The following is a 24,904-nucleotide window of genomic DNA, read 5'->3' as shown; positions in this document are numbered from 1 at the left end:
ACTGCCAATAGATCTTCAAATTAATTTTTTGTTAATGTTTGGGGAGGTGGGCATAATTGTCCCATGGTCCTTGCAAGACACAGAACACATATGTGGAAGTCAGAGAGCAACTTTGTGTAATAAATTCTCCTTTTTTACTTCTATGTGGATTCTTGGCATCAAATTGAGGCCAAGAGGTCAACCTCCTGAATAATTGTGCCAGGGTCGTGGCATGCAAAGAAGACAAGGTAAAAGGACTAGACCTGAAGCTGAGCCCTATACGCTGGAGGACGAATGTGCTCTTATTGCTTTGGTCACCTAAGTAAACTGAGGGTTCGATTGCCTGAGTGAAAGATCTATATCCGCATATTCATCAGTTGTCACCTTGTCTGCACCTGAGATCGTTTCTCTGACACAAGTTTGTTTTTTAACTGAAGCTAATGATGCTTGAGGAACATAGGTAGGAAGTGTAGCAGGCTTCTACACACGTGATAAGCTAATAGACAGCAGGCATCATCTAGTTCTAACAATAATATATCTCCAGATATGTCTCCAGGGCATGGGGGATGTGGGGAGTAAATCTCTCCTGAGATTCACTGCTCTGCTGGAGGGAGACCTTGACAGCAGTGCCCTCATATTCCCCTCTTTGAATGACTGAAATGAAAACCTCACACTGATGTTCCTCTTATGGCTCACAGAAAAATATTGTCATTATAATGGAAGAGCAACGCTGACTAACTGGATAATATGCCAGGGAAGTCACCCAAGAAATAAAATAAACTAGTATTTTGTGAGTAGATTAAAGGTTTAACTATGGACACCTGGCCCAGGAAAGTTGGGTAAAGTTCAGTTTCAGTAAGGTGCCAGAGGCTGGCTCTTGGCCCTGGATGTGCTTCAAAATCAGGCTTCTGACCTTAGATGATTTTTTTTGGATCCAGGTTATCGCATATCATGACAAATGATATCTCTACTCTGTTGCTGACTGCAAAGTCCTCATCTAACACAGTAAAGGGTGATGTGAGTGCCCAGGAAGTCATGCAACGTCTGGCTTTAGTGTCAGATCTGACATCTCCCTTGTCTAAAGTTTAATGTTTTGTGAAAATCCACTCTCTAAGTGAATATAGTGTTAAACTGAGACTTATGATTAGTGTAAAACAGAGAGGCCATGAGAGGCAGTTCCACTGTCCTTAATTGGTACTCACTGTATTTCTTATATATGAAAAAACTGAATAGACTCTGCCCTCAAATAACACAAGGATGGAGGATCAGAATTAGAGCGTTGGGAAAATCATGATTTCGTGACATTCCCTCATTTCTTAAACCCAGCCCAGCCTAAAGCACATGCACTGTATGCTCACATCTTACTATAGTAGCTTATACCTGCAATCCTGGAATATAGTAGGCTGAGGAGGAGGACTAAAGGCTTCATGAGTTTGCAGCTAGTGTGGAATGTATTTAAATTTAGCTTTGGGATAGCCAAACCATTTATTAGAAAACAAGACACACTCTAGAAAACAATAAAAGCAAAGTCCTCCACTGATCTGCTTCACAAGGATTTTGTCCCTCTAAAGTTTCCTCCCCGGTCTAGTTCTAGAACAGTTTGTCCATATCTATTTACACTGTGATAGCCCCAGCATTTTATCCTACTGTGTATTTTCTTTCAGCCTTCTCAGAAATATAATGGGACACAGGCCTTTCCCATAGATGACTCACTATAGACTCTCCACTGAGGCTATGGCCTCTCTCTTATCCAACCACATTTCAGACTGGAACAGATAATATCTCTCTCTCTCAGAGAGATCACAGCTGCCAATTTCACTCTGTTTTCAATCCCTGTGTGCACACATGTCAAGGATCATGTCAGTTACATGCAGGACCACTGGGCAGGTATAAATGGGGCAAGGTGTGGTGTGCTTGGGCTGAGTCACTATTCTGAGAGAGACATGAGAAACCTGGAGGTTCCTCCTATGCTGTGGGGAAGGGCCATGCTGGAGATGGCATCTTTGGGAGAGCTGAGGACCGTGTTCTTCCCATGGAAGAGCTATTATGAGGAAGTGTTGATACTGGGGTTGGTACCAGGATTGAACAATGAACAACACAGTAGATCAAGAGAAGCACCTCATAAAGGGGAAACCCCAGTGACATTGGATACAGCCATCTACCAAAGATGTGTCTGTGTGTGAAGACCTCTGCTTGAATTCCTTTTTTGAGCTAACCCAATTTCTCTCCATTTCTGAGCTTTCAGTTACTTTTCAGAGAAAGAGATCCACCTCCAAAGGCATGTATTTGGTTGACCTCCTCTAAGTATTTATTATGTTCATAATCCTAGACTAATTCTACTCCCAGCCTTGATTGAAGAAGCTCCCCTTTGCAGCGAATGGTGATGAACACAAGCACTCACAACTGCTCAAGGTGCTGAGCAAAAGTGACAGTTGCAATGCATATCCAAAACCAAGATACGTATATCACCCTCTTTCTGGAAGGAAATATTGGGAAGAGGGGACAGAAGAATGTGACAGCTGGAAGATATGGAGAAAGGAGAAATAATATCTCCTAGGCATGACACAGCCATTGCAATCATGATCTCCTAATAGGTTTGGTGGCTTGCATAGGACCTGAACAAGACTGCCTATCAAGTCAATCATGCATTAAGGCAGGGCCCACAAGGCTCTTATAAATGGTTAGATACTGGTGGATTCTGGATGAAGGAAAGTTGTTGTGAATTACAGGTAGCCCACCAAACTCCACTGGATATCTCAATATCACAAAGATGATCCTGGTTAAACTCTGTGGATCACAAACAAAACAAAGAGACAAGAATGTGAGAAATGGATCTGAGAGAACAGGGGTGGGGAGTGAGGCAAGAGAGTATAGAAGTGAGCTTAATCAGAATGCAATGTAGAAATAAATGAAATTGTCAAAGAACAAATTCAATAAAAGTGGTCAAGGGAAAGGCATGAGACCTCAACCCTGCACAGAGAACTACAGGTAACTAAGGAATGCTGAGGGCAGGAGAAATAGTCTTCCCCAGGCAAGTGCACACCAATTGGTTATTCAATAGCAATGGTCAGCCCTGAACGCTTGTATACAAGTGACACTATACAGGCTGAGCAACTGATATTTAAGAGTACGTATAAATACAAAATGATGTAATTATATTATAATCTCAATAAAAAGGTTTTCAAAAAGATAAAGTACTGAATTTTGTTATATTTTGGGTTCGAAATTTGTAACAGAAAGGTGTGAAATTTGGTTCATGCCCAGTTTTATTTCACAATAGACTTCATTTCAATGAAATAAAAATAGTGTCATGATTATACATTTATAAAATATCCAACACAGTGATTTCAGCAATGAGCTTGATCATTGGGTGAAGTTCAGGGTCCCAAGGACAGTTGTTACTCACCAAGGTAAAGTAAGGCAAGGAACGTGGACACATGAGATTAAGAGTGAGAAGACAAAATCTTGTGTCTGAAAACCTAGATCAGCTAAGGACAAGGGGAAAAGTTGAAGGATCAACGAACAAGAAAAGAATAGTTGGCTGATATACTAAAGAATTAAAGCAGCAGAAACAAGCGGGAGTGTCAGGAAGGAGGGCATGTTCTGATTATCAGCGAGTGTGCTTTGCTGTGTGATGACTAACGATGCTGTTCTTCCCGTTAGTCAGGAGAACAAGTTGTCAAGAACAAAGCAGATTTCTCCAGAAAGTACACGTGAGCCCTCCTTCATGGGGACTCACATCTGGTTGCCCATAGCCTAATATTCAGCCTCCAGTCAAGTAAAGACCTTGAGAAGTAAATGGGACACTGCATTGTTGGCCATGTTGTAGAGGGGCTCCACCTGGTATCCCAGACTTATGTCCATGCCCTGGCACTTGCTGGGCTGGAGGTCTTTTAAATGGCTTCCATTTCCAAAAAAATACCTAATTCCACACTGAAGGGACTGTGACTTCATTTTTACCTGCATACTTGGTGAAGGCCATTCTTGGAGAGTGAACAATGGTCACTGGGTGAAGACAAAGCTTCTTTGTGAAGCTGTTTAATAGACAACTAGAGAAGACACAAGGACCAGGGCACTTGTGCTTCTGCTCTGAGTTTTTTCTCTCCAGAAGCAACTTGTCTCAGGCTTCCAAATGGAGGTCAGAAACTGCAGGTGTCCAGCTTTCTTCACGTGTGTGGGGCAGGTTTATGTCTCAGCTGCTCTAAAACCACGTTGCAAAGATGATTCAGTCACAAATTCTGTACAAAGAGAGCCAGAGTCTTTGGAAAGATGTAAGGTTTGGAATAACAGAGATGGCTGTCCTGCTCCCAGATTCTTGGAATACCTCAGATATTGAAACAAGTGTGGAGTTGACCACATGAAATGTCACCCAACTCTTAACAGTATGAAACATCTCAAGAGAACTCTTTCTCAATGCTTTGCACATTTTCATGATAAAAGTATCCCAAAGCTCTCTAGAAGATAGACTGAGGGCTAGAATATAGTTTAGAGATGAAATGCTTCCCCAGCACCAATAAATACATAAGCCTAGCTGAGACGGCAGGCAATACTCTTGTCTTAATATCCCCAAGATGGTTCGCCTTTACAGTGACTAATCAAAGTTCATTTATGAAAAATAAGTGGGGCTGGTGAGATGACTTGGTACATAAAGTTATTTGTAGCCAAGTCTGAGCATATGAACTCGGTACCTGAGGCACAGACTTTAGAAGAAAGGAACTGGCACAGTTGTCATCTGACCTGCACTTGTACACTGTGGCATACACGTATTCATGGAAGGAAGGGAGAAAGAGGGAGGAAGAAGTAAGAAGAAAAAAGAAGAAAGGAAGGGAGGAAAATTGAAGGGAGGGTGGGATTGAGGGCAGGAGGAAAGAAAGAAGGCAGAAAAGGTAAAATATTTAAAGTCAAAATATCTAGTTACCAGCCGGGCGGTGGTGGTGCACGCCTTTAATCCCAGCACTTGGGAGGCAGAGGCAGGTGGATCTTTGTGAGTTCGAGGTCAGCCTGGTCTACAAGAGCTAGTTCCAGGACAGGCTCCAAAGCCACAGAGGAACCCTGTCTCGAAAAACCAAAAAAAAAAAAATATCTAGTTACCCCTATATGCTTAGGATCCCACTGAAATCTCTGCTTCTGCTTTATAATCTACAGAAAAAAAAAACAAAGCTGGGCAGTGGTGGTGAAAGTCCTTAATCCAAGCACTTGGAAAGCACGGTCAGGTGGCTCCCTGAGGCCATTCTAAACTACAGAATACATTCAAGAGCAACCAGGGCTACACACAGAAACAGTGTCTCAAAAAGGCAAACCAAAACAACAACAAAAAGAAGCAGAACTTAGCCATACTTGGTGTTGGAGGAAGCCACTTGTTCTTCCCAGCCACCCAGTAAGCTTAAATTAGAAATAATCACACAGAAACCATATTATTCAAATCACTGTTTGGCCGAATTAGCTCTAGCTTCTTATTGGCTAACTCTTACATATTAATTAACCTATTAGTTAATCTCCATTAATCTGTGCATTACCACATGGCAGTGGCTTTCTGCAAAGTTTTGGCATGTCTGACTCTGGCCGCGCCTCTATGGCATCTCCCCCTTTGCCTTCTCTCTGCCTAACTGACATAATCATGACCTCCCAAATCCCACTTCTATGGTGGAGCAATAAAGTTGCCTTTTCCTCTTTTGTTTATCGAATAGATTCTCCTCTCATACAATCCATCTAACTACAGTTTCCCTTCCCTCCACTCTTCCAATCTACCCTCCATCTCTACTCTTCCCTAGATCCACTCCTCTTCTGTTTCTTCTTCAGAAGAGAACAGACCTCCAAAAGAAGACAGTCATGCAGAACAAAACAAAATAAGATAAGGCAAAACTCCTCATATGAAGGCTGGACAAGACAACTCAATAGGAGGAAAAGGGTCTCAAAAATAAGCAAAAGAACCAGAAATACATCAGCTCCCACAGTTAGGAAATGCACCCACACAGAGACACACAGACAGACAGACAGACAGACAGACAGACAGACACACACACACACACACACACACACACACACACACACACACACACACACACACAAATCCCACCAAGCTAACAGCCATAACTTATATGCAGAGGACCTGATGCCAACCAACGCAGGCCCCATGCTTGCTTCTTCAGTCTCTGGGACCCCATTCGAACCCTGCTTAGTTGATTTCCTGGTTCCTGTTTTCTAGTGTCCTACATTCCCTCTGACTCCTACAATCTTTTTGCCTTCTCCAAGATGTTCCCCGATTTCCTAGAGAAGGGGCTTGATGATGTCCTCCAAATGAGACTCTCTCTCTGCATAATTTCTGGTTGTGGGTCTCTGCACCTTCTCCCATCTGTTGTCAGAGGAAGCCTACCTGATGATGACTGGACAAGGTACTGATCTATTAGTATAGCAGAATATCATTAGGAATAATTTTATTGATTTTCCCCCCAGTCATATTTGGTTCTTCTACCCTAGATCTCTGGGTAGAAGATACTTTAGATCTATCCAATCTCCAGTTCCTGGCCATCCAGGCAGTGTAAGGCATGGGCTCCCTCTGGTGGCATGGGCCTTAAGTTAAACTAAACATTAGTTGGCCACTCCCACAAGTTCTATGCCCCAGTACATCTAGCTAGAAAAACAGATTGTAGGCAGAGGGGTTTTGTGGCTGGATTGGTGTCCAGGTTTCCATTTCCATAGCCTGGAGAGTACCTTCTTGTGCCAAATACACTAGAATGTAAGGGTGAAGACTCCAAACCCTCACCAGCTTGACTTCTCTATGTACAATGAGCTCTGTGGATGTTGTCCTAGGCAACGGGGCCCAGTTGTCAGTTTTCATAGATTAATCTTCTGTCCTAGGATGAGTATGGGTTGTTTAGGAATCTCCATGGGTCATCCTCACCCAACAACTCAACCAAATGTAACCATGTTCCACCACTGGAAGCCTTGCCAAGCTACTAAGACTGGCAGAGGGAGGGGAGCGGAGAAACAAATGCATAGCTCAATAAAAACAATAAAAATGACAAAAGAACAAAAATGCCTCTTAATTAAAAACATGTTGGCCAGTTCAGTCTCCATACAGTCCATTGCTAGGATTCCTCCCTAGGGTCACCCTCATAGATTCCAGGAAGTTTCTACTATACTATGTTTTCATACCTTCCCCTCGTGTTCCCATTTCCTGCTGTGTTTCCCCATACTCCCTCTCTCTCCATCCCTCTACTATCTGATCACTCTTGTTCCCATCCACTTTGCCCCCAGTATACCTTCAAAATCTATTCTATTGTTCCTTACTGGGGAGATCCATGCTTCTCTCCTACAACCCTCCTCTTTACCTAACCTCTCTAGGATTATGGATTATAGCTTGATTATCATTTACTTAATGGCTAATACCCACTTATGAGTGAGTACATACCATATTTTTCTTTCTGGGCCTGGGTTACCTCTCTCAAAATGATTTTTTTCTAATTCCATACATATATCTGTAAATTTCATGATGTTATTTAAAAACTGAATGATAGTCTATTGTGCAAATGTACCACATTTTCTTTATCTATTCCGCAGTTGACAACCATCTAGATTTTTCAATGTTCTGGCTATTTATGAATAAAGCAACAGGGAACATAGTTGAGGCAAATGTTCTTATGGTAGAATTGAGAGTCCTTTGGGCATATGCTCAAGAGTGGTTTAGGTGGGTCTTTAGGGTGATTCCAAGTTTTCTGAGGAACTATTGTATTGATTTCCACAGTGCCCGTATAAGTTTTTATTCCCACCAGCAATGGAGGAGCATTCCCCTTGCTCCACATCCTAGCCAGCATCAGCTGTCACTTGCCTTATTGATCTTAATCACTCTGATAGGTGTAAGATGGAATCTCAAATTAGCTTTGATTTTCATTTTCCTGATGGCTAAGGATGTTGAACTTTTCTTTAAGTATTTCTCAGTCATTTGAGATTCCTCTGTCATTTAGTTTGACCAATGCCATTAGTTGAAGATGCTTTCTTTTTTCCAGTGTGTATTTTGGACTTTATAAAAATCAGGTATCCATAGGTGTGTGGATTTAAGTCTGGGTCTTTGATTTGATTCTATTGATCTTCTTATCTTTTTTTATGCCAATACCATGAGGTTTTTATTACTGTTGCTCATAGTACTACTTGAAATCAGGGTTGGGGATATTTCCAGCAGTTCTTTATTGCTTAGGATTGTTTTAGCTACTGTGGATTTATTGTTTTCTCATATGAAGTTGAGAATTATCCTTTCAAGGTTTGTAAAGAATTGTCTTTGAATTTTGATGGGGATTCTGTTGAATCTGTAGATTATTTTCTGCTGGGATGGCCATATCTACTATGTTAATCATAAGAACATCTGCCAATTCTTTGTATTTTCTTTCTCCATTTTTGTTTCATATTTTCTTTCATATTTTTCAACATGAGTCTAGGTATGTACTTCTCTGGTTTGTTCATAGTTTTCAATAAGCATGTCTTTGTTTCATTGGTGTTTCCTATACTTTCTGTACTATATATTTTGATTTTCTTACTCAGTGTTTCCTTCCTTTATTAATTTGAAGTTGATTTTGGTTTTTGTTTCCAGTGCACTAAGGTTATTTATTTCAGATCTTTCTGATCTTCTGATGTAGTTATATGCTAGGGTTTGAATGAGTCTTGGCCAGGTCCAAATACTTCTTGGTATTTGGAGGTTCTGTGCCCTTGAGAATGCCATCTGGTTATTGTGAAGCCACTTGTTCCTGTTGAGAAGGAGGGAACCCAACGACAATAATCAAAACTCAAAGGTAAACTAAAACTTCACAAATTGTGTCCTGAGGAATGTAAAAGATCACCTGAAGGAACAGTAATGTTCCCATGAGACTGTTCTCATGGTCTCAGGTACAACAGGATGGCAGGAAATAGGGATCGGCTCTTAGTGATGCAGAAGGAGGGCCTTAAATCAAGCCTTGTGAGCTGACATATCCAGAAGGGTGGGGCCAGGTATGCTCACTGGGTGCAAATCGCCCTTGGGCACTCTGGACCTTATTTTCTTCTCTAGTGGAGTCTAACAATCAAGATTCACTAGTCATGAAAGTTTGAAGCAAATAGCATGGTATGTCTTTGCTTTCCTCTAGTCCCTCCAGCCCTTTGCTGCTTTTAGGGTGAGGAGCACCCTCAATTAGTCCTGTTGTAGCTCCTAGTAAGCCTGCTTCTCTAAACTGTATATAAGTCTATTTGTGGTAGATTTGGAATCAGGACCAGGCCACGGTTCTAAACTTTCTCCCGAACTTCATAAGCGCAAAGCTCAGGAAACACAGGAATCACATTTTCTCACACTTAGGATCATTGATAAGAAAAAAAATATAACAATAAGAAAGGAAAACCTTATGAAGAAAATCATTACGAGTCAATCTCAAGAGACCTTTCATGTTTAATTGTGAGGTTTTCTATTAGTCTTGTTTTACTTTTTGAATCTGGGAATGTGACCCAAGGGATCCCTGTTCCTCAGAGTCACTATTCTGAATGCAAACTTGTGCAACCACTTTGGAAATCAGTGTGGTGGCTTCTCAATCAACCTTCCTCAAAATCCAGCAATACCACTCTTGGGAATATTCCCAAGAGATGCCCAACCATACTATAAAAGCATTTGTTCAACTATGTTCATAGCAGCATTATTTGTAATAGCCAGAACCTGGAAACAACCTAGATGCCCCTCAGTGGAAGAATGGATAAAGAAAGTGTGGAATATATACACATTAAAGTACTACTCAGTGGTAAAAAAGAATGACATCTTGAATTTTGCATGTAAATGGATGGAAATAGAAAACACTATCCTGAGTGACATAACCCAGACACAAAAAGATGAATATGGTATGTATTTACTCAATTGTGGACTCTAGCCATAAACAAAGAACATTAAGCCTATAGTTCACAAGCCCAGAGAAGCCAAATAACAAGGTGAACCCAAAGAAAAACATATATAGATCCTTCTGGAAATCGGAAACAATCTCGAATGCCCAGGAAAAGTTGTGAGCATGGGGGTGGAGGCAGGGGTGGGGGTGAGGTTTGAGGAAGGAGAGAGGGGGAGAGGGAAGGAAGAAGGGAAGAAGAGCTGGGGGAGTGGGAGGGTGGAGATGAAGGAAGGGCAGATATAGGAGCAGGGAAGAAGATATCTACATTAAAGGAGCCATTTTAGGGTTGGCAAGAGACTTGGCTCTAGAGGAGATTTTAGGTGTCCAGAGGGATGTCCCCAGCTATGTGCTTGGACAGCAGAGGGTGCCTGAACTGGCCTTGCCCAACTATCACACTGATGATTATCTCGAATATCACCATAGAATCTTCGTCTGGCGATTGATGGAGATAGAGACAGAGACCCTCATCAGAGCAATGGACTGAGCTCCCAAGGTCCAGTTGAAAGGAAGAAGGAGGGAGAAGATGAACAAGGAAGTCAGGACCGCGAGGGGTTGGTCCACCAACTGAGGCAGTATGCCTGTTCTAATGGGAGCTCACCAAATCCAGCTGGACTGGGACTGAATGAGCATGTGATCAAACTGGACTCTCTGATTGAGGCTGACAATGGGGGCTGACTGAGAAGCTATTGATAAAGGCACTGGGACTTATTTTTATAGCATGTTCTGGCTTTTGGGGACCCTAGTCTATATGGATGCATAGCTCCCTAGGTCTGGATATAGGGGAGAGGTCCTTGGACTTCCCACAGGGCAGGGTTTCCTGCCCTCTCTCAAGCAGGGAGGGAGAGGGAGGAAGAGGTGTGGGGGAGTGGGAGGGGATTAAGAGGACGGAAGGAAGTGTAAATATTTGAATGGAAAAATAAAAAAAAAAAGAAACCAAGAAAGACTGAGGATGGTCCCCATATCCTCGTACAGGAATTGGTGAAAATGGCTTTTAAGCTTTTTACTGCCCAAGAGGAGGCAATAAACTTTTCCCAGAACACTCAGCTACAATAGAAGGCTATGCTTCAAATTAAAGCCTTAATAACTGCTTAAGACCAGTGGCACTCCTTCAGAGGGATCAAGGAAAGTCTACAAGGCTCCTACCCTCTGGGGCCCAGACAAACTAAACTCCACAAGGGGTCTACTCCATATTCAGTCAGGAAGGCCACTGGTCCTGAGGCTTCCCCATCTCTCAGCCACACACTAGGCCATTTTCTGTCTGCTGGCAGCCTGAACATTGGATATTGCAGGACCCCATGTAGGTTTATCCTCTGTGCAGCACTTCTGTGTCCCTCAGAGGAGGACAGGGGTCTCAGATGCCCGGTCCCACCAGTGCAGGCCTCTGAGACTTCTCCAGTCATCGAGCTCCTTAACCTACCGGAGGACTGATGGTGCTCAGACTCGGAGAGCCCTTCACCCTCACTAAGCCTAGGGTAATGTTCCGGGTACTGGGTAAGTCCCATCACCTTCCTGGTGGACACAGGGGCTACTTTTCTGTCTCGACCTTTCACTTGGGTCCATTGTTTCCATGCTGATTTCTGTCCCAGGGCTGGACGGGACCCCCTCCAATCTGCCTAAGACCCTGCCACTTCCCTGCATTCCTGCAAGAAGATTCTCACATTCTATTCTGGTCATGCCTATTTGCCCAGTGCCTTTACTTGTGCCACAATATCCTCAGTTGATTTGGGCCCCCCTCTCCTTGGCACCCACACTCTTGACTCCATTTTCTTCTCTTAATCGCCTCTTTTGTCCCTACCCCAAATTACCCTGTGCCTACCCTCCTGGATCCAGTCAACCCCCAAGTATGGGATATCTTCACCCCAGTGGCTGTGACCCACCACCAGTCAGTTCTCATTCACCTTCAGGACCCCTCTTCCTTTCTTTTCAGAGCCCAGTCACCTATTACTGAAACCCATCCCTGAAGCCTCAAGGCCATTATTATGAGCGTATTAAGACCTGCTGTCTTAAGAACTCCAGCTCATTAATTAGTTCAAGACCTCCACCTCATTAATGAGGCCATCATCCCACCCCACCCAATGGTCATCAACCCTTCTCTCTAACATTCCTCCTACAACTTCCCACTTTGCTGTCCTGGACTTAAAAGACACCCCCCCCCTTCTTTTCTGTCTCTCTACACCCTGACTCATATTCTTTGGCCTTCACCCGGGAGGTCCATGATTCACAGTCTGCGAGATAATTTCCATGAACATTTCTCCCCAGGGCTTTCAGGATTGTCACCATTTCTTTGGCCAAACACTGGCCTACAATCTTTCCACTTTTGACCCTGGCCCTAGCGTACCTCTTTAATACATAGACAGCCTCCTAAAGCGCAGTGCCTACATGTCTCTGTCCCAGTGGGCCACCTCTTTGCTCCTAAACTACCTTGGTTCTCTAGAATACCATATTTCCCTGTCTAGGGCTCAGCTTTGCTCCTGCATTGTATATTTAGATGTTCAACTCAGCCCATGATCTAAGACCCTCAGATATGACTGAATCTGATCCTTGCAAGGCTTACAGCCCCTGACCACAAAGGACCAAATTCTCTCATTTGGGGGCCTAATAGTATTCTCCCATCATTACATTATAACTTTGCTATCATGCTCAATTCCCTGTACCAGGTGACCAGAGGGACCCACATGGGGCTTCTCACCGCCAAGCCATAGTCCACTGCCACTTCTCCTTGTTTTGGGATGCCCTCCCTATGCCCGTGACCTGACTCTTTGGATTTCACCTTACCCTATCACCTATTTACAGATGAAAAGTTCAGAGTGTCCCCAGGGGTTCTAGTTCAAACCACTGGACCCTTGAATTGGGATCTTGCTTCCTGTTCAACCAACTAGACCCCACCTTGTGTAGGTGGCAGCCATATTTGAGATCCTAGCAGTGGTAGTCAAACTCACCCAGGAACCCTTCAAGATCACCCTGTTTCATCCATTCACTGTGAACTCCACCCATTGCCTTTCAGAACTTCTAACTCATTCTTCCTTTTCCCTCTTTGGGCCCTCATGGGTCAAAGTCTTTCATTTACTGTTTCTAAAAAACCACAAACTGCTTTGGCCTCCAGCCCTACCCTAGACTCTGTAACCCCCCTTCATGGCCTTTCAGCCTCTGATATCTGATACCTCCACTCATTCCTGCCCAGAGGTTGTGGAGTCCTTATTCTCACTGCAGCCTGGTCTCCTAGACCAACCCCTCACAGACACACAGCTTACCCTCTTTGTTGATGGAAGCTCTCTCATGGACAGATATGCTGGGAGACTTGTGCAGTGGTCACCTCCACTAAAACAGTAAGTCAACCACCTACTACTGGGGACCAATTCACAAAAGGTTGAATTCATCAGCTTTACTGGAGCACTCCAAATAGCTAAGGGCCAACCAGCTATCTACACAGACTCTAATTAAGCCTTTTTAGTACCATGTTTTTCTGTTGGCTTAGCAGTTGCACATGAATATACTAATATTTAATTATTGCCTGAGTCCCACAGTCCCATGCCAGTCACTCTAGCTATGGACTGGAGGGCCTTCTGATTCTGTCGTTCTGGCTCTGCCACCACCAAGATTTGTAGGTTTAAACTAAGTTTCTATTTTTCTATTTACCAACAAAGACCCAGAAGGCAGATTTGGGGGTGAAACCTCCTAGATCAGAGAAACTGAGAAGCAATCAGGTAACTTTGCTTTTTGGCTAGAGATCCAGCAAGAGACTTGTCTGTTCATTCATTCCAAAATCAAAAAGAAAGCCAAACTCAAGTCTCTACCTTGTCCTTCCTGTGTGTCTTCTCTATCCAAATTGCTGGCTTCTCTATGGCCAATTCCAGTTAGATAGTCACAAGCTCTGTGCCCCAATTCAAGGTAAACTTTATTTAACAGTCCCAGAGTATCACCGTACAAGCAAAATCCCTGCAACGTTTCCCCCCTTTTGTCTAAATAAAAGGAAACGTTTTAACTGTAACATACTAAAACTATATATAATAAGGAAAATTATCAGGTAAAAATTATATTCACAATTTTCAGTCTATCTGTATTTGGCAAATTCAGAGAAAGCATTATATTATCTGTCCTATCTTAATGAGTACAAAACTTTATAGCTCAACTATGTTTATCATAACTTCTATTACAATTCTAAATTACTTTTTAGACCTTAAAACACCCTCTTAGATAAACAACTTAAGCTTTTATGTTTCTCAACCTTATAAACTTACATCTCTTATGTAAATTACTTTTCTGAATTTGGTGACAAGGAAAACTGTAAAACTCTATCTGTTCTTCAACCCCCTCAGAGACCCGAGAAGGATATACTATTACCTGAATAAACAGTGCAGAGCAAGGCAGTTCCAAAGCTATAGAAATGAGAGACACAGCTTGCTGCCTGGCCAGTCACCCAAGGTTCCTCTGCAATGTTGGGGCTTCTATCTTTGTCTTACAGACCTAGAATATCTTTGGTTTATAGGTCTAGAATAATCTTTGGTTTACAGGCCTAGAATATCTGAAATTCTTCATATTGCCCAAATATAGGTGTGGAGAAGGAGTGGGTTTCTGTGGCTTTTTCAATTCCATGTGGTTTAATTCTGGAAATTTTTCCTTCCTTCCTTCCTTCCTTCCTTCCTTCCTTCCTTCCTTCCTTCCTTCCTTCTTTCCTTCCTCTTCTTCTTCTTCTTCTTCTTCTTCTTCTTCTTCTTCTTCTTCTTCTTCTTCTTCTTCTTCTTCTTCTTCCTTTTCAATTCTCTTTTTAACTATCTCCTTAAACTTTGACTTCTGTGCTGCACACCAAGGTTTTAATGTCTACCATTCTTTTTCACCTAAACATGTTATTATTGCAGAATATTAGTTAAAGGTGTATCACATTTTTTATGCTGTGGAATATTTGTTTAATGATGGAAAGATGTGTTGCATTCTTTTATATTGCATTTGTTTAACTCTTTGAGGCTGTGTTACTTTGCCAGTCTAAAACACCTGACAGGTTTAATAAAGATCTGAACGGCCAATAACCAGGCAAATGAATGAATGGGTCTGTCTGACAGGCACAGAGGATAAATAGGAGGAGAAATTTGGGTAGAAAAGACCAAGGAGGAGGAGCAAGAACAAGGAGATGGTTTCCAAATTTATAAAATTATAAATTTGGAAAAATATTTTTATGACATATTAAAAGGCCTTTGAAATACAGATTATTGAGTCTGAGAAAGGAATTTTGCTTAGTATCAACATATTTTTTGATTGATCCATTTGAGATTTAGAGATAGGTTTTTCCTGGGGACTAAATGCCACCTGAATAGTGATTTTTAGAAAGAGTAGTCTTGACAGTTGACACAATGAGGTGGGCGACAGGAACCTATCCGCTGTCTACCCACTGTACTTGTCCTTATTATATACACAGTTAAGTACAGTCTTTATTCCTCAGGAAAAAAATTTTGCCACACATGGAAACATGTAGTAAGAGGTTTTCCTGGCCAGAAAAAATCAGACAAAAACTATATTATTTGCAGTACTGCTTAGCCAGCTTAAGCATATTGGTAGCTAGCTCTTAGGTATTTCTGTATATTAATATTCTACAAGCCAATAGGAAAGTACAGCCAAAGAAATTATGGATTATTTAGAAATCTATTTGTGGAATATGAAGTATGTAATTTGATTACCAGATCGTAAACCCAGTGCCATTGATGCATAAAAACATGCTACTGCATACATTCTTTGTTTTAATTTTGAATTCTGAACGAAACTTTTCTGTGTAACCCAGTAAGGCCCTGGATTCTTTTGCCACCAAAACTGATTTTAGAAAGATGAAAGTGGTTGTTCTCTGTAAATTCAGTTCTACTTCCTAAAAATAATATTTTCTCTTTTTCTGTATATAGATGACCTACAATAGCTGAAACACATAGAAAATCAGAGATGGAAAGTGAATGTGGATTTGGTTCTCTGCAAAGGATGCTGATTATCTGTAGAACAGAAGAGATGCTGATGCAGAGAGGGACGGATATGCATTATCCCACGAGGTTAATTTCCTTTTGGTACAAGGAAACCAGCCAGTACTGGGTTGGATGCCAGTATCAGTTCATGTTGTAATTCCTTTTAATAATCATGACAACTTCTGTGGGAGAGGATATTTCTTCATTGATAGATGGAAGATTTTAGATCACATAGGACATCTAAGATCCTTTAGCAGGCACACTGAGAATGCCATCCACATTCATGTGATTCAAGAGCCTGCCTTCATTCCCTTCTGAGTGAGAGATCAGGGACCTGATTAAAAAAAATAGATCCTTCCAGAAAATATCTGTGTGTTCACCTCCTGGGTGTTCACCTCAGGGAACTCTGAGAAAATTACACAATTTTACTATTTTTTCAATTGCTCGTCAGTGCAATTGAAATTAAATTAAATTAATTTAATTTAAATTAAAATAATTCTGTTAATCTTTAAAAAAAAAAGAAGAAGGAGATGTTGACACTAGCGTCCAGCCACCCAACCACACAGTCAGCCATGGAGTAAGAGTGAAAGCAAGAGAAAGGTATAAGCCCAGAGGCAGAAGGTAGATGGGATCATTTAAGTTAAGAAAAGCTGGCTAGGACCTTATTACTACCCAAGGAAAGCCTTACCCCCACTGAGGAGTAGGTGGGGGATGGGAAGAAGAGGAGAGGTGGGAGGCTGGCTATAGAGAGGGAGGAGGAACTGGGGTTGGTATGTAAAATGAAGAGTAAATTTTTTAAAGAAAACATAGAAAGAAAGAGAGAGAGAGAGAGAGAGAGAGAGAGAGAGAGAGAGAGAGAGAGAGAGAGGAGGGAGGGAGAAAAGCTGGCTAGAAACAAGCCAAGCTAAGGCTGGGCAATTATAAGTAATAACAAGACTGTGATATTCTCTTGGGAGCTGGACGTCAGGCACCCCAAAAGAGCCTAAGAGTAAGGAAACAACCAACTACATTCTATCTCAGTTTCTTTTCCTCTAGATGTAATGCAGTTGGGACATCAGTTTTTCTTAAACATTTATGCTGGTGTATGCTTTTTAAAAAAGTGTTACTGTTGATTGTATAACATTCTTGGAAGAGTTCTTGCTTTTCTTGTTTATTTGGTCAGCCATATGGATAGAGTTTTAGTGACCTGAACTTTTTGAAGCATGTTCATATTGTCCTATAGAGCAAACACCCACCAGACTTGAGGATATGGAGGAAGTTTAGAACTGTAGGGCGTAGGCATCACTAAATCCCCCTTTTCTTTCTCTCTCAATTTCTCCTGTGCCCTGATGTGGTATAAAGCTATGGCTGCTTTACTGGGGAAAATGTGGGGATATTCAGAGACATAAGGAAGGAAATTATAAGTTAATATGATCAGGACACAAGCTTGCCTACATTGTGCTGCATTTCCTTAAGGAATGGGGAGCACGGTGGATGCACTTCAGTGAAGCTTATGACAGCCAGGGCTTTTCTTTCAGAATATGGAGCTTGTCATAAGTAGTCCCATGGCTGAATGGGGAAGATACTGAGGTGGAGTACTCAGGCAGTGACCGGCACATTGTACATGGGTAGCAATCAGACCATTTAGTACAGTGGCCACAGGAGAGGACAATTTTCGTTGTCATATTTGATAATTTTTATTTATGGCTACAGAAAACTTACATGCAAGGCAGTACAAGATGGTGTTTGACTGAATACCAGAGTTCTTGATGCCTGATACCCAGGATTGGTAGTCATACTGATAGGGATTATTGTGTAACTTATTACCATCATGGAAAATCTATTTTTTTTTAATTATACCGCATTCAGTGCAAGACTCAAGACTTAGGACAACTGTTGCGGGAGGTCCTCCTGCTTCTCCAACCTATAGCTGCTGAGATACCAGCCCATTGGGGCGTGGTCTCTCTCCCTTTAAAAAAGCGGCCACTTCCCTCTCTCTCTCTCTTCACTTCCTGCTCCGCTGGTGACTAGACCCCTGGTCGCGTAGAGGGCTGTTGCCTGGGACAGTGATCTGTAAGTTTTTCCCCTTTAAATAAATATCACCCTATTAATCATAATCCCAAATTGGTGTGGCATTGTTTGTGACTTACGCCTTCAGACAACAACAGACAGATGGTAGCATGCAAGAAGAGTAATTTATTAGTGCAAGACGTTGGAACCTTCACATTGGGCAAGGAAAGTCAGTCTATCCGTGAGAACCAAAGGAGTCGAGAAGAACCATGTTTCATTATGGATGTAAACCACAATATAATAAAACTTGTGTCTGGAAATAAACAGAAAGCAAGAGAAGAAAGGTGAGCAGAGTCAGGCAGCTCCTGGAGAAGAAATGTTAACAAACTAGTGCTCCATGAGACAGAAGTCTGGAAAGACCTGCAAAGTGTGCTTGGGGGAAGTTCTGAATTCTTCTGGGGAAATTACATCAAATACTGAATATGAGTGGAAACTCTTTCCAAATTCAGGCAAATACACTCTGAATGGGCTCAACAGTGTGGCTCAAGTCCCTTTGTCTCTGTGATCAGGAGGGTTAGAGAGCAGATCACAGCTCCCAGGTACAACTCCCTCTGGTGATTTACAATTGTGAACGCTACCTTCATTCCAATGGGATAACCAGGGGGGACCCAGAGCAGAAGTGGGTAAGAAGTACTGGAAACAGGAGGTTCACAGGCTCCTGGCAGGGCCAGCAAAGGTGGCAGAGAAATGTGTCCTGCTGGTATTTTGCTCTTAAGGAGGATGTCTCCAGCTTCCTTCTCCCATATGTGTGATTTTCATCCACCAACACTCCCCGCAACATTTGATAGAGATAATTTCCCTTATTGTACAGATGTCAGCTTCAGCAAAGTTCCCAGTAGATTGACAATAGAGTTATCCCTGAGTCTTCCCTTTCTAGGGCGTAATTTGTCCTTGTTAGGGTGCTCTGGGAGTGTTGTGTCCAGGGAGGAACTCTAGAAGGAGGTACCTATCCCAGGCCCTGTTTATAACTAAATTCAAATCAATAATTGTAAGCCTGAACCAACCTGCCACTGGTGACCTCAAATTCCAGTGCCTCACCCCACCCGTGTGTTTTCTATAGAATGTCAGGCCAAGTTCATCTGTGGCCTTATGAGTGTATAAAGACAAATGAACATACCAATACACCTGTTACACTTATTTTTTCTAGGTAGCTCATAGTGCTGTCTGCACATCTCTTCCCTTTCAAAAATGCTTCAACAGCCTCTGGAGGTGCATTGTATCTCGCAAGGCTTTTCTTCAGTTCGGCTTCACTCTTCAGTAGGAAGGTGAAAGTTTCACGCTTAACTGCATAACAGACTGGGCCGGCATTAGCTGGAGAGTGTAAGGAGAAAGAATCCACTTAGTCAAAATTACTGCTCATATTTAATTAATTATTTTTGCGTGAGTGTCTCTGACTTAGGGCTGCAGACTGGACAGCATAACCAGTTTTATGGTTCCCTCCTGTGACGACACTGAAGCAAGACAGATGACCTCCTCAGGATCTCACAGCAAGGGAATGAGGAAAGAGAATTATTGACTCTATGTTTCTGTACTTTAATCCACATTTACACCCCCCAAACCTTCTATGGCTGGAGAAATTCCCTTTTCTGTCATTAAAAATTGGAGTTTTGACCTCCATCTTCAGTAGCATTTTCATGTGTCTTCGATGTTGAAAAACGGATTTTTTGTGTCATTCAACTTTGACATAAATAACAGAGCTAGAACTTTATAAGAGATGGGAAAAGTAAAAACCAAGCAGAGTGCTTATGTGCAGAAAGGTCACAGTTTGAAATAGATGGAATTAGGTCATGGCACCAAGCACAGTTCAAGGTAAAAAGCTAACGTTACAAGAGTTGATCAGTTGATCATTCTATAATTCTTTTTTAAATAGATTATTTTTTGTGTGTAGCTCTGACTGTTCTGGAATCAATCTGTAGATCATGCTGGCAGGGAACTTAGAGATCTGCCTGCTTCTGTCTCCTGAGTACTGAGATTAAAGTCACGTGCCACCACTCAGCTGAGTTGATCAGTTTTGATACACACCAGAACATATCTAGGAACCTGTGAAAAGCTTTGTCCTTCAACAATGATTCTCAGATTTACTTCTAGGGAGACTGACAAGGGAAGCTGATGGCCACCTTATGGTTTCTAAAGTCCTATGATGAATATTTGGGTAGAGATGAAGAAATCAACTTTCCTAATCTAGGTTCCACATTCTCTTCAACTCTCTTAAAAAACAAAAACAAAACAACAGCAATAGCACAAACCTCACAAATCTCCAGAGGTGGCCTTGTCTGACCTCAGTCCAAAGTTCCTTATTTCAGCTTCACCTAACTTGGATCACTGGGATGAGTCACCAGACCCAGTTTTTCCAAGGACATGATGATACTACCCTTAGGAGGTGCCCAAACAGCATCTGATGTGGGCCTAAAGCAGGTCCCATCAGTCTGTAGGGATGTGTTGTAGACTATAGGAAAAGGGGTATTTAGGCAGACAGGAGGAGACGCAGAAAGGAAAGAGAGTAACTGCCCATGAAACTTGCTTCCCTAGGAAAGTACAGAATTTGTAGGAACATTCTGTTTACACACAATTGGATTGATTATAAAAAATTGTTTTTTTTTATTTTTTAGAAAAGTAGACATCTTAGTGTAATAACTGCACTGTTTCTATCCCTGTTATTGGAGGACCCCCAGGGAACTGATCGGACTACATGAGCCTGCTTGTCCTCAGAGTCTAGTGGAGAGATTTGAGATCAGAGACTGTAAACAAAGCTCTCTCAAGTCACCTTCCCAGATTCAAAGACAATAAACTGAAAATTAGCACAACCAACACAATACCTCTAATAAAAATCTCTCCTGAACTTTGTTTCTAATGGCCTTCTTGTATCCACCACCCCTACCCCATCAAACTTCCTAAGTAGAAGAAAATTAGTTGAATGTATCTGGGCTTTTAGGAGAGCTAGTAAAAGGGGTGGGAGAAGTTTTAGATTGTCTGTTGTGACCTCAACCTTATCACACATAAAGTTACCAACTTTTCAAAGAGGTGAACTTACTAGGAGCTGTAGCTGGATTGATCATAAATCATGCTCACCTTCATAGCAACAAACAGCCAGGACGACCAGGAGAAGACACAGGATCAGCCTCATGGTGCTCAGTTTGTTCACAGACTCAGCAAACAGTGAGCAAATGACTTCTACCTGAGTCCCTGGAGACCAGGTGTATTTATATGTGGTGAGCCTTACTGGTCCCTCCTTTCAGGCAGCTCACAAGACCTGCATCAGTGAGGGCTGATCCCCTCACCTCCTTCCATCCTGTTGGGCCAGAGCCCAGCAGAACAGCCTCATGGGAACATCACCGTTTCTTCAGGTGACCTTTCACATCCCCAGGAAGTAACCTGTGAAGTTTCAGTTTACTTTTGAGCTTTTGATTATTACACTTGAGTTCCCTCCTTCTCAACAGGAACAAGTGGCATCTGACAATGGATGACATTCCCTAGGACACAAAACCTCCAAATACCATTCCTGGAAATGAGAGCTTTGCATTTGGACCTTGTCAATATTTCATCCAAACCCTAGCTTTCAACTACATCAATATATCAAGAAGACCTGACAGAAATAACCTCAATGCACTGGAAACAAAAAAACAAAGTAGAGTCCAAATTAGTTAAAAAAGGGAGCACTGAATAAGAGAAAGTAGAAAATATAAAGGAGAAAGCATTGGAAAACCAATGATACAAAGACACAAATCTTAGATACTATGAACAAAACTGAGAAATGAACATCTAGACTAGAATGAAAAAAATATGAAATGAAAAGAGAGAAATTACCAATTATTCCATAGGAAGGAAACAAGGGATTTGAAGGGGTCCTTATGGTCAACCTCATCCCAACCAATGTGACAGAACACGGGAACACTTTCTGAACATATTTATTCTATCAAGATGAATCATGAAGAACTTTTAAAAATCTGAATAGACAACAATTTGTAATTAAAGTCTATATGTAACAAAAATGCACAAACCAAGAATAATGAGACCAGAACAAAATGGCTTTACTACTGAATTCTATCAAACATGTGGAGACCTAAGATTATTTATTGCTATTTTATTTAAAAACTGCATTGTAGGGAAATGTTCCTAAAACATTCAATGAGACCAGCATTTTTCTGATACAAAATCACACAAAGGTGCGTGCACATGCTCATACACACCCACACACGCACAATAAACTCACAAAACTCTAGTATTCTCAATGAAAATTTTGTACAAATACTCATCAAATTTTCAGCAAACAAAATCCAGCAGCACAATGGAAAGATTATCTGCTGTTGTCAACCGTGTTGCAAGGATGACTCAGCATGTGCAGATCAATGCACATTTGCTGCGTCAGCATAATGAAGAAGAAAATCCCTCCATCCTCTTACTAGCTGAAGTTTACATCATGTAAACTCAGCAAGAACCTATTTATGGGCTGGTAAGATAGCTCAGTGAATAAAGATGCTTGCCACCAAGCCTTCTGACCTGAGTTAATCCCGGTAGTCCCCATGGTGAAAGGAGAGAACTGCCTCCCACTGATTGCCCTCTGACCTTCACGTGCTTGCCCAGATACATACATGCCCACACATACACTAACATATAAGTAATGTAATAATATTTTTTTCTGTCTTTTTTTGAGATAGGATTTCTCTGTATAAAAGTTCTGACTGTCCAGGAGCTCACTTTGTAGACTAGACTGGACTTGAACTCACAGAGATCTGCAGCCACTGCCTCCTGAGTGCTGAGATTAAAGATTTGTTTCAGTACCACTCGGCAATAATTTTTTTTATTTTTCCATTCAAAAAAACTTACACTTTCTCCCCTCCTCCCATTCCCCTCCCACTCCCCCACTCCCCCTCCTCCCTTGCCCTCCCTCCTTAAGAGAGGGCAGGGAACCCTGCCCTGTGGGAAGTCCAAGCCCCCCCCCCATCTAGTCCTAGGAAGCTTTGCATCCAAATAGACAAATAGACTAGGGTCCCAAAAAGCCAGTACATGCAGTAGAAACAAGTCCCAATGCCTTTATCATTGGCTTCTCAGTCAGCCCCCATTTTCAGCCACATTCAGAGAGTCCAGATTGATCTCATGCTCATTCAGTCCCGGTCCCGCTGGATCTGTTCTCCCATTAGAACAGGCACACTCAGTAGGTGGACCAACCCCTCGCAGTCCAGACTTTCTTGCTCATCTTTTCCCTCTTTCTGCTCTTCAACTGGTCCTTGGGGATTGTATTGAATTTATAGATTGCCATTTTTACTATGTTGATCCTACACATCCAAGAGCATGGGAGATCCTTTCATTTCCTGGTGTCCTATTCAATTTCTTTCTTCAGTGCCATAAAGTTCTTGTCAAATAGATCGTTCACTTCCTTGGTTAATGTAACCCCAAGATACTTTATGCTATTTATGGCTATTGTGAAAGGTGAAGTTTCTCTGATTTCCCTTTCCGCTTCTCTATTCTTTGTGTATAGGAGAGCTACTGATTTTTTTGGAGTTGATCTTGTATCCTGCCACAACACTGAAGGTATTTATCAGCTGTAGGAGTTTTTGGGGTCACTGATGTACACAATCCTATCATCTGCAAATAACAAAAGTTTGACTTCTTCCTTTCCGATTTGAATCCCCTTGATCTCCGTATGTTGTCTTATTGCTATTGCTAGAACTTCAAGCACCATGTTGAAGAGATATGGAGAGAGTGGACAGCCTTGTCTTGTTCCTGATTCTGGTGGAATGGGTTTGAGTTTCTCTCCATTTAATTTGATATTGGCTGTTGGTTTGCTGTATATTGCTTTTATTATATTTAATTATGATCCTTGTATCCCTACCCTCTCCAAGACCTTTATCATAAAGAGGTGCTGAATTTTGTCGAATGCTTTTTCAGCATCTTCTGAGTGCTGAGATTAAAGATTTGTTTCAGTACCACCCAGCTAATTTTTAAAAATTAACCATAAAAGCATAGACTAAATTATTCCTTCAAACTGTATCTCAATATAAAAAGAGTGCTTATAATAAGCCCAGTACATCCTATAACAAAGTATGTCCATTTTTTCCATTTATTCAAAATGGGGGAGTCCTACCCACAGCAACCATACATAGAAATGTCATAGGCAGCCATACTGGAAAGAGACAGAATGCTGTCAGTGTCTGAAGATACCATGATCTTATGTAGAAAACATAAATATTCTACAAAAACCAGTTAAAATTTATTAACCAACTGAGCACGGCTCTCGGTTGCAAACCAGCTCATAAAGCAGCAGTGTCAGTAAACGCTAACCTCAAGTTATCCCAACCATAGGTCGTGCGTATATGTGTGCTGCGGTGTGCAGGTGCAGGTCAGACGACAACTGTGTCAGTTCTTTCCTTCTAAGGTCTGTGCCTCGGGTATTGAGCTCACGTGGTCAGACTTGGCCACACATACCTTTATGCACCGAGTCATTCTGCTGGTCCCACTTATTTATCTTAAATGAAATTAAATTATTAACTGCAAGGACCAACAGTCTTGGAGATATGATGACAAGAGTATTGCCTGCCATCACTGCCAGGTTTATTTATTTATTGGGTGCTGGGACAACCATTTTATCACTGTTAACACCTTATTTCTTTCCAAAGACTCTGGCTCTCTTTGTACAGAATCTGTGACTGAATCATCCTTGCAATGTGGTTTTAGAGCAGCTGCGACAATAAACCTGCCCCACACATGTGAAGGAAGATGGACGCCTGCAGTTTCTGACCTCCATTTGGAAGCCTGAGACAAGTTGCTTCTGGAGAGAGAAAAACTCAGACCAGAAGCACAAGTGCCCTGGTCCTTGTGTCTTCTCTTGTTGTCTATTAAAAAGCTTCACAAAGAAGCTTTGTCTTCACCCAGTGACCATTGTTCACTCTCCAGAGAATGGCCTCAGCAAGTATCCAGGTAAAAATGAAGTCACAGTTTCTTCAGTTTGGAGTGAGATATTTTTCAAAATGGAAATCATTTAAGTGTCTTCCAGCCCAGCAGGTTCCTTCTGGTCAGGGACATAAGTCTGGGACACCAGGTGGAGCTCCT

At 41.9% G+C, this 24,904-nt stretch overlaps 1 protein-coding gene across 1 annotated transcript in view; it reads right to left on the bottom strand.

Moving 5' to 3' along the window:
- The window catches only part of LOC142851375 (secretoglobin family 1D member 2-like), a 67,169-nt gene extending 46,188 nt beyond the window's left edge, over positions 1-20,981 (bottom strand). Inside the window, exons 1-2 of the mRNA XM_075975228.1 lie at positions 20,927-20,981; positions 18,975-19,168 (exon numbers count right to left, since the gene is read on the bottom strand). Of these exons, the coding sequence (XP_075831343.1) occupies positions 18,975-19,168; positions 20,927-20,981 (249 nt within the window). The remainder of the gene's footprint in view (positions 1-18,974; positions 19,169-20,926) is intronic.
- Between the last annotated feature and the right edge of the window lie 3,923 nt (positions 20,982-24,904).

Source organism: Microtus pennsylvanicus, chromosome 5, assembly GCF_037038515.1.
Source record: "Microtus pennsylvanicus isolate mMicPen1 chromosome 5, mMicPen1.hap1, whole genome shotgun sequence".
Lineage (NCBI taxonomy): Eukaryota > Metazoa > Chordata > Mammalia > Rodentia > Cricetidae > Microtus > Microtus pennsylvanicus.
The sequence above is the reverse complement of the archived record's forward strand: the minus strand, read 5'-3'. Positions and strand labels throughout refer to the sequence as shown.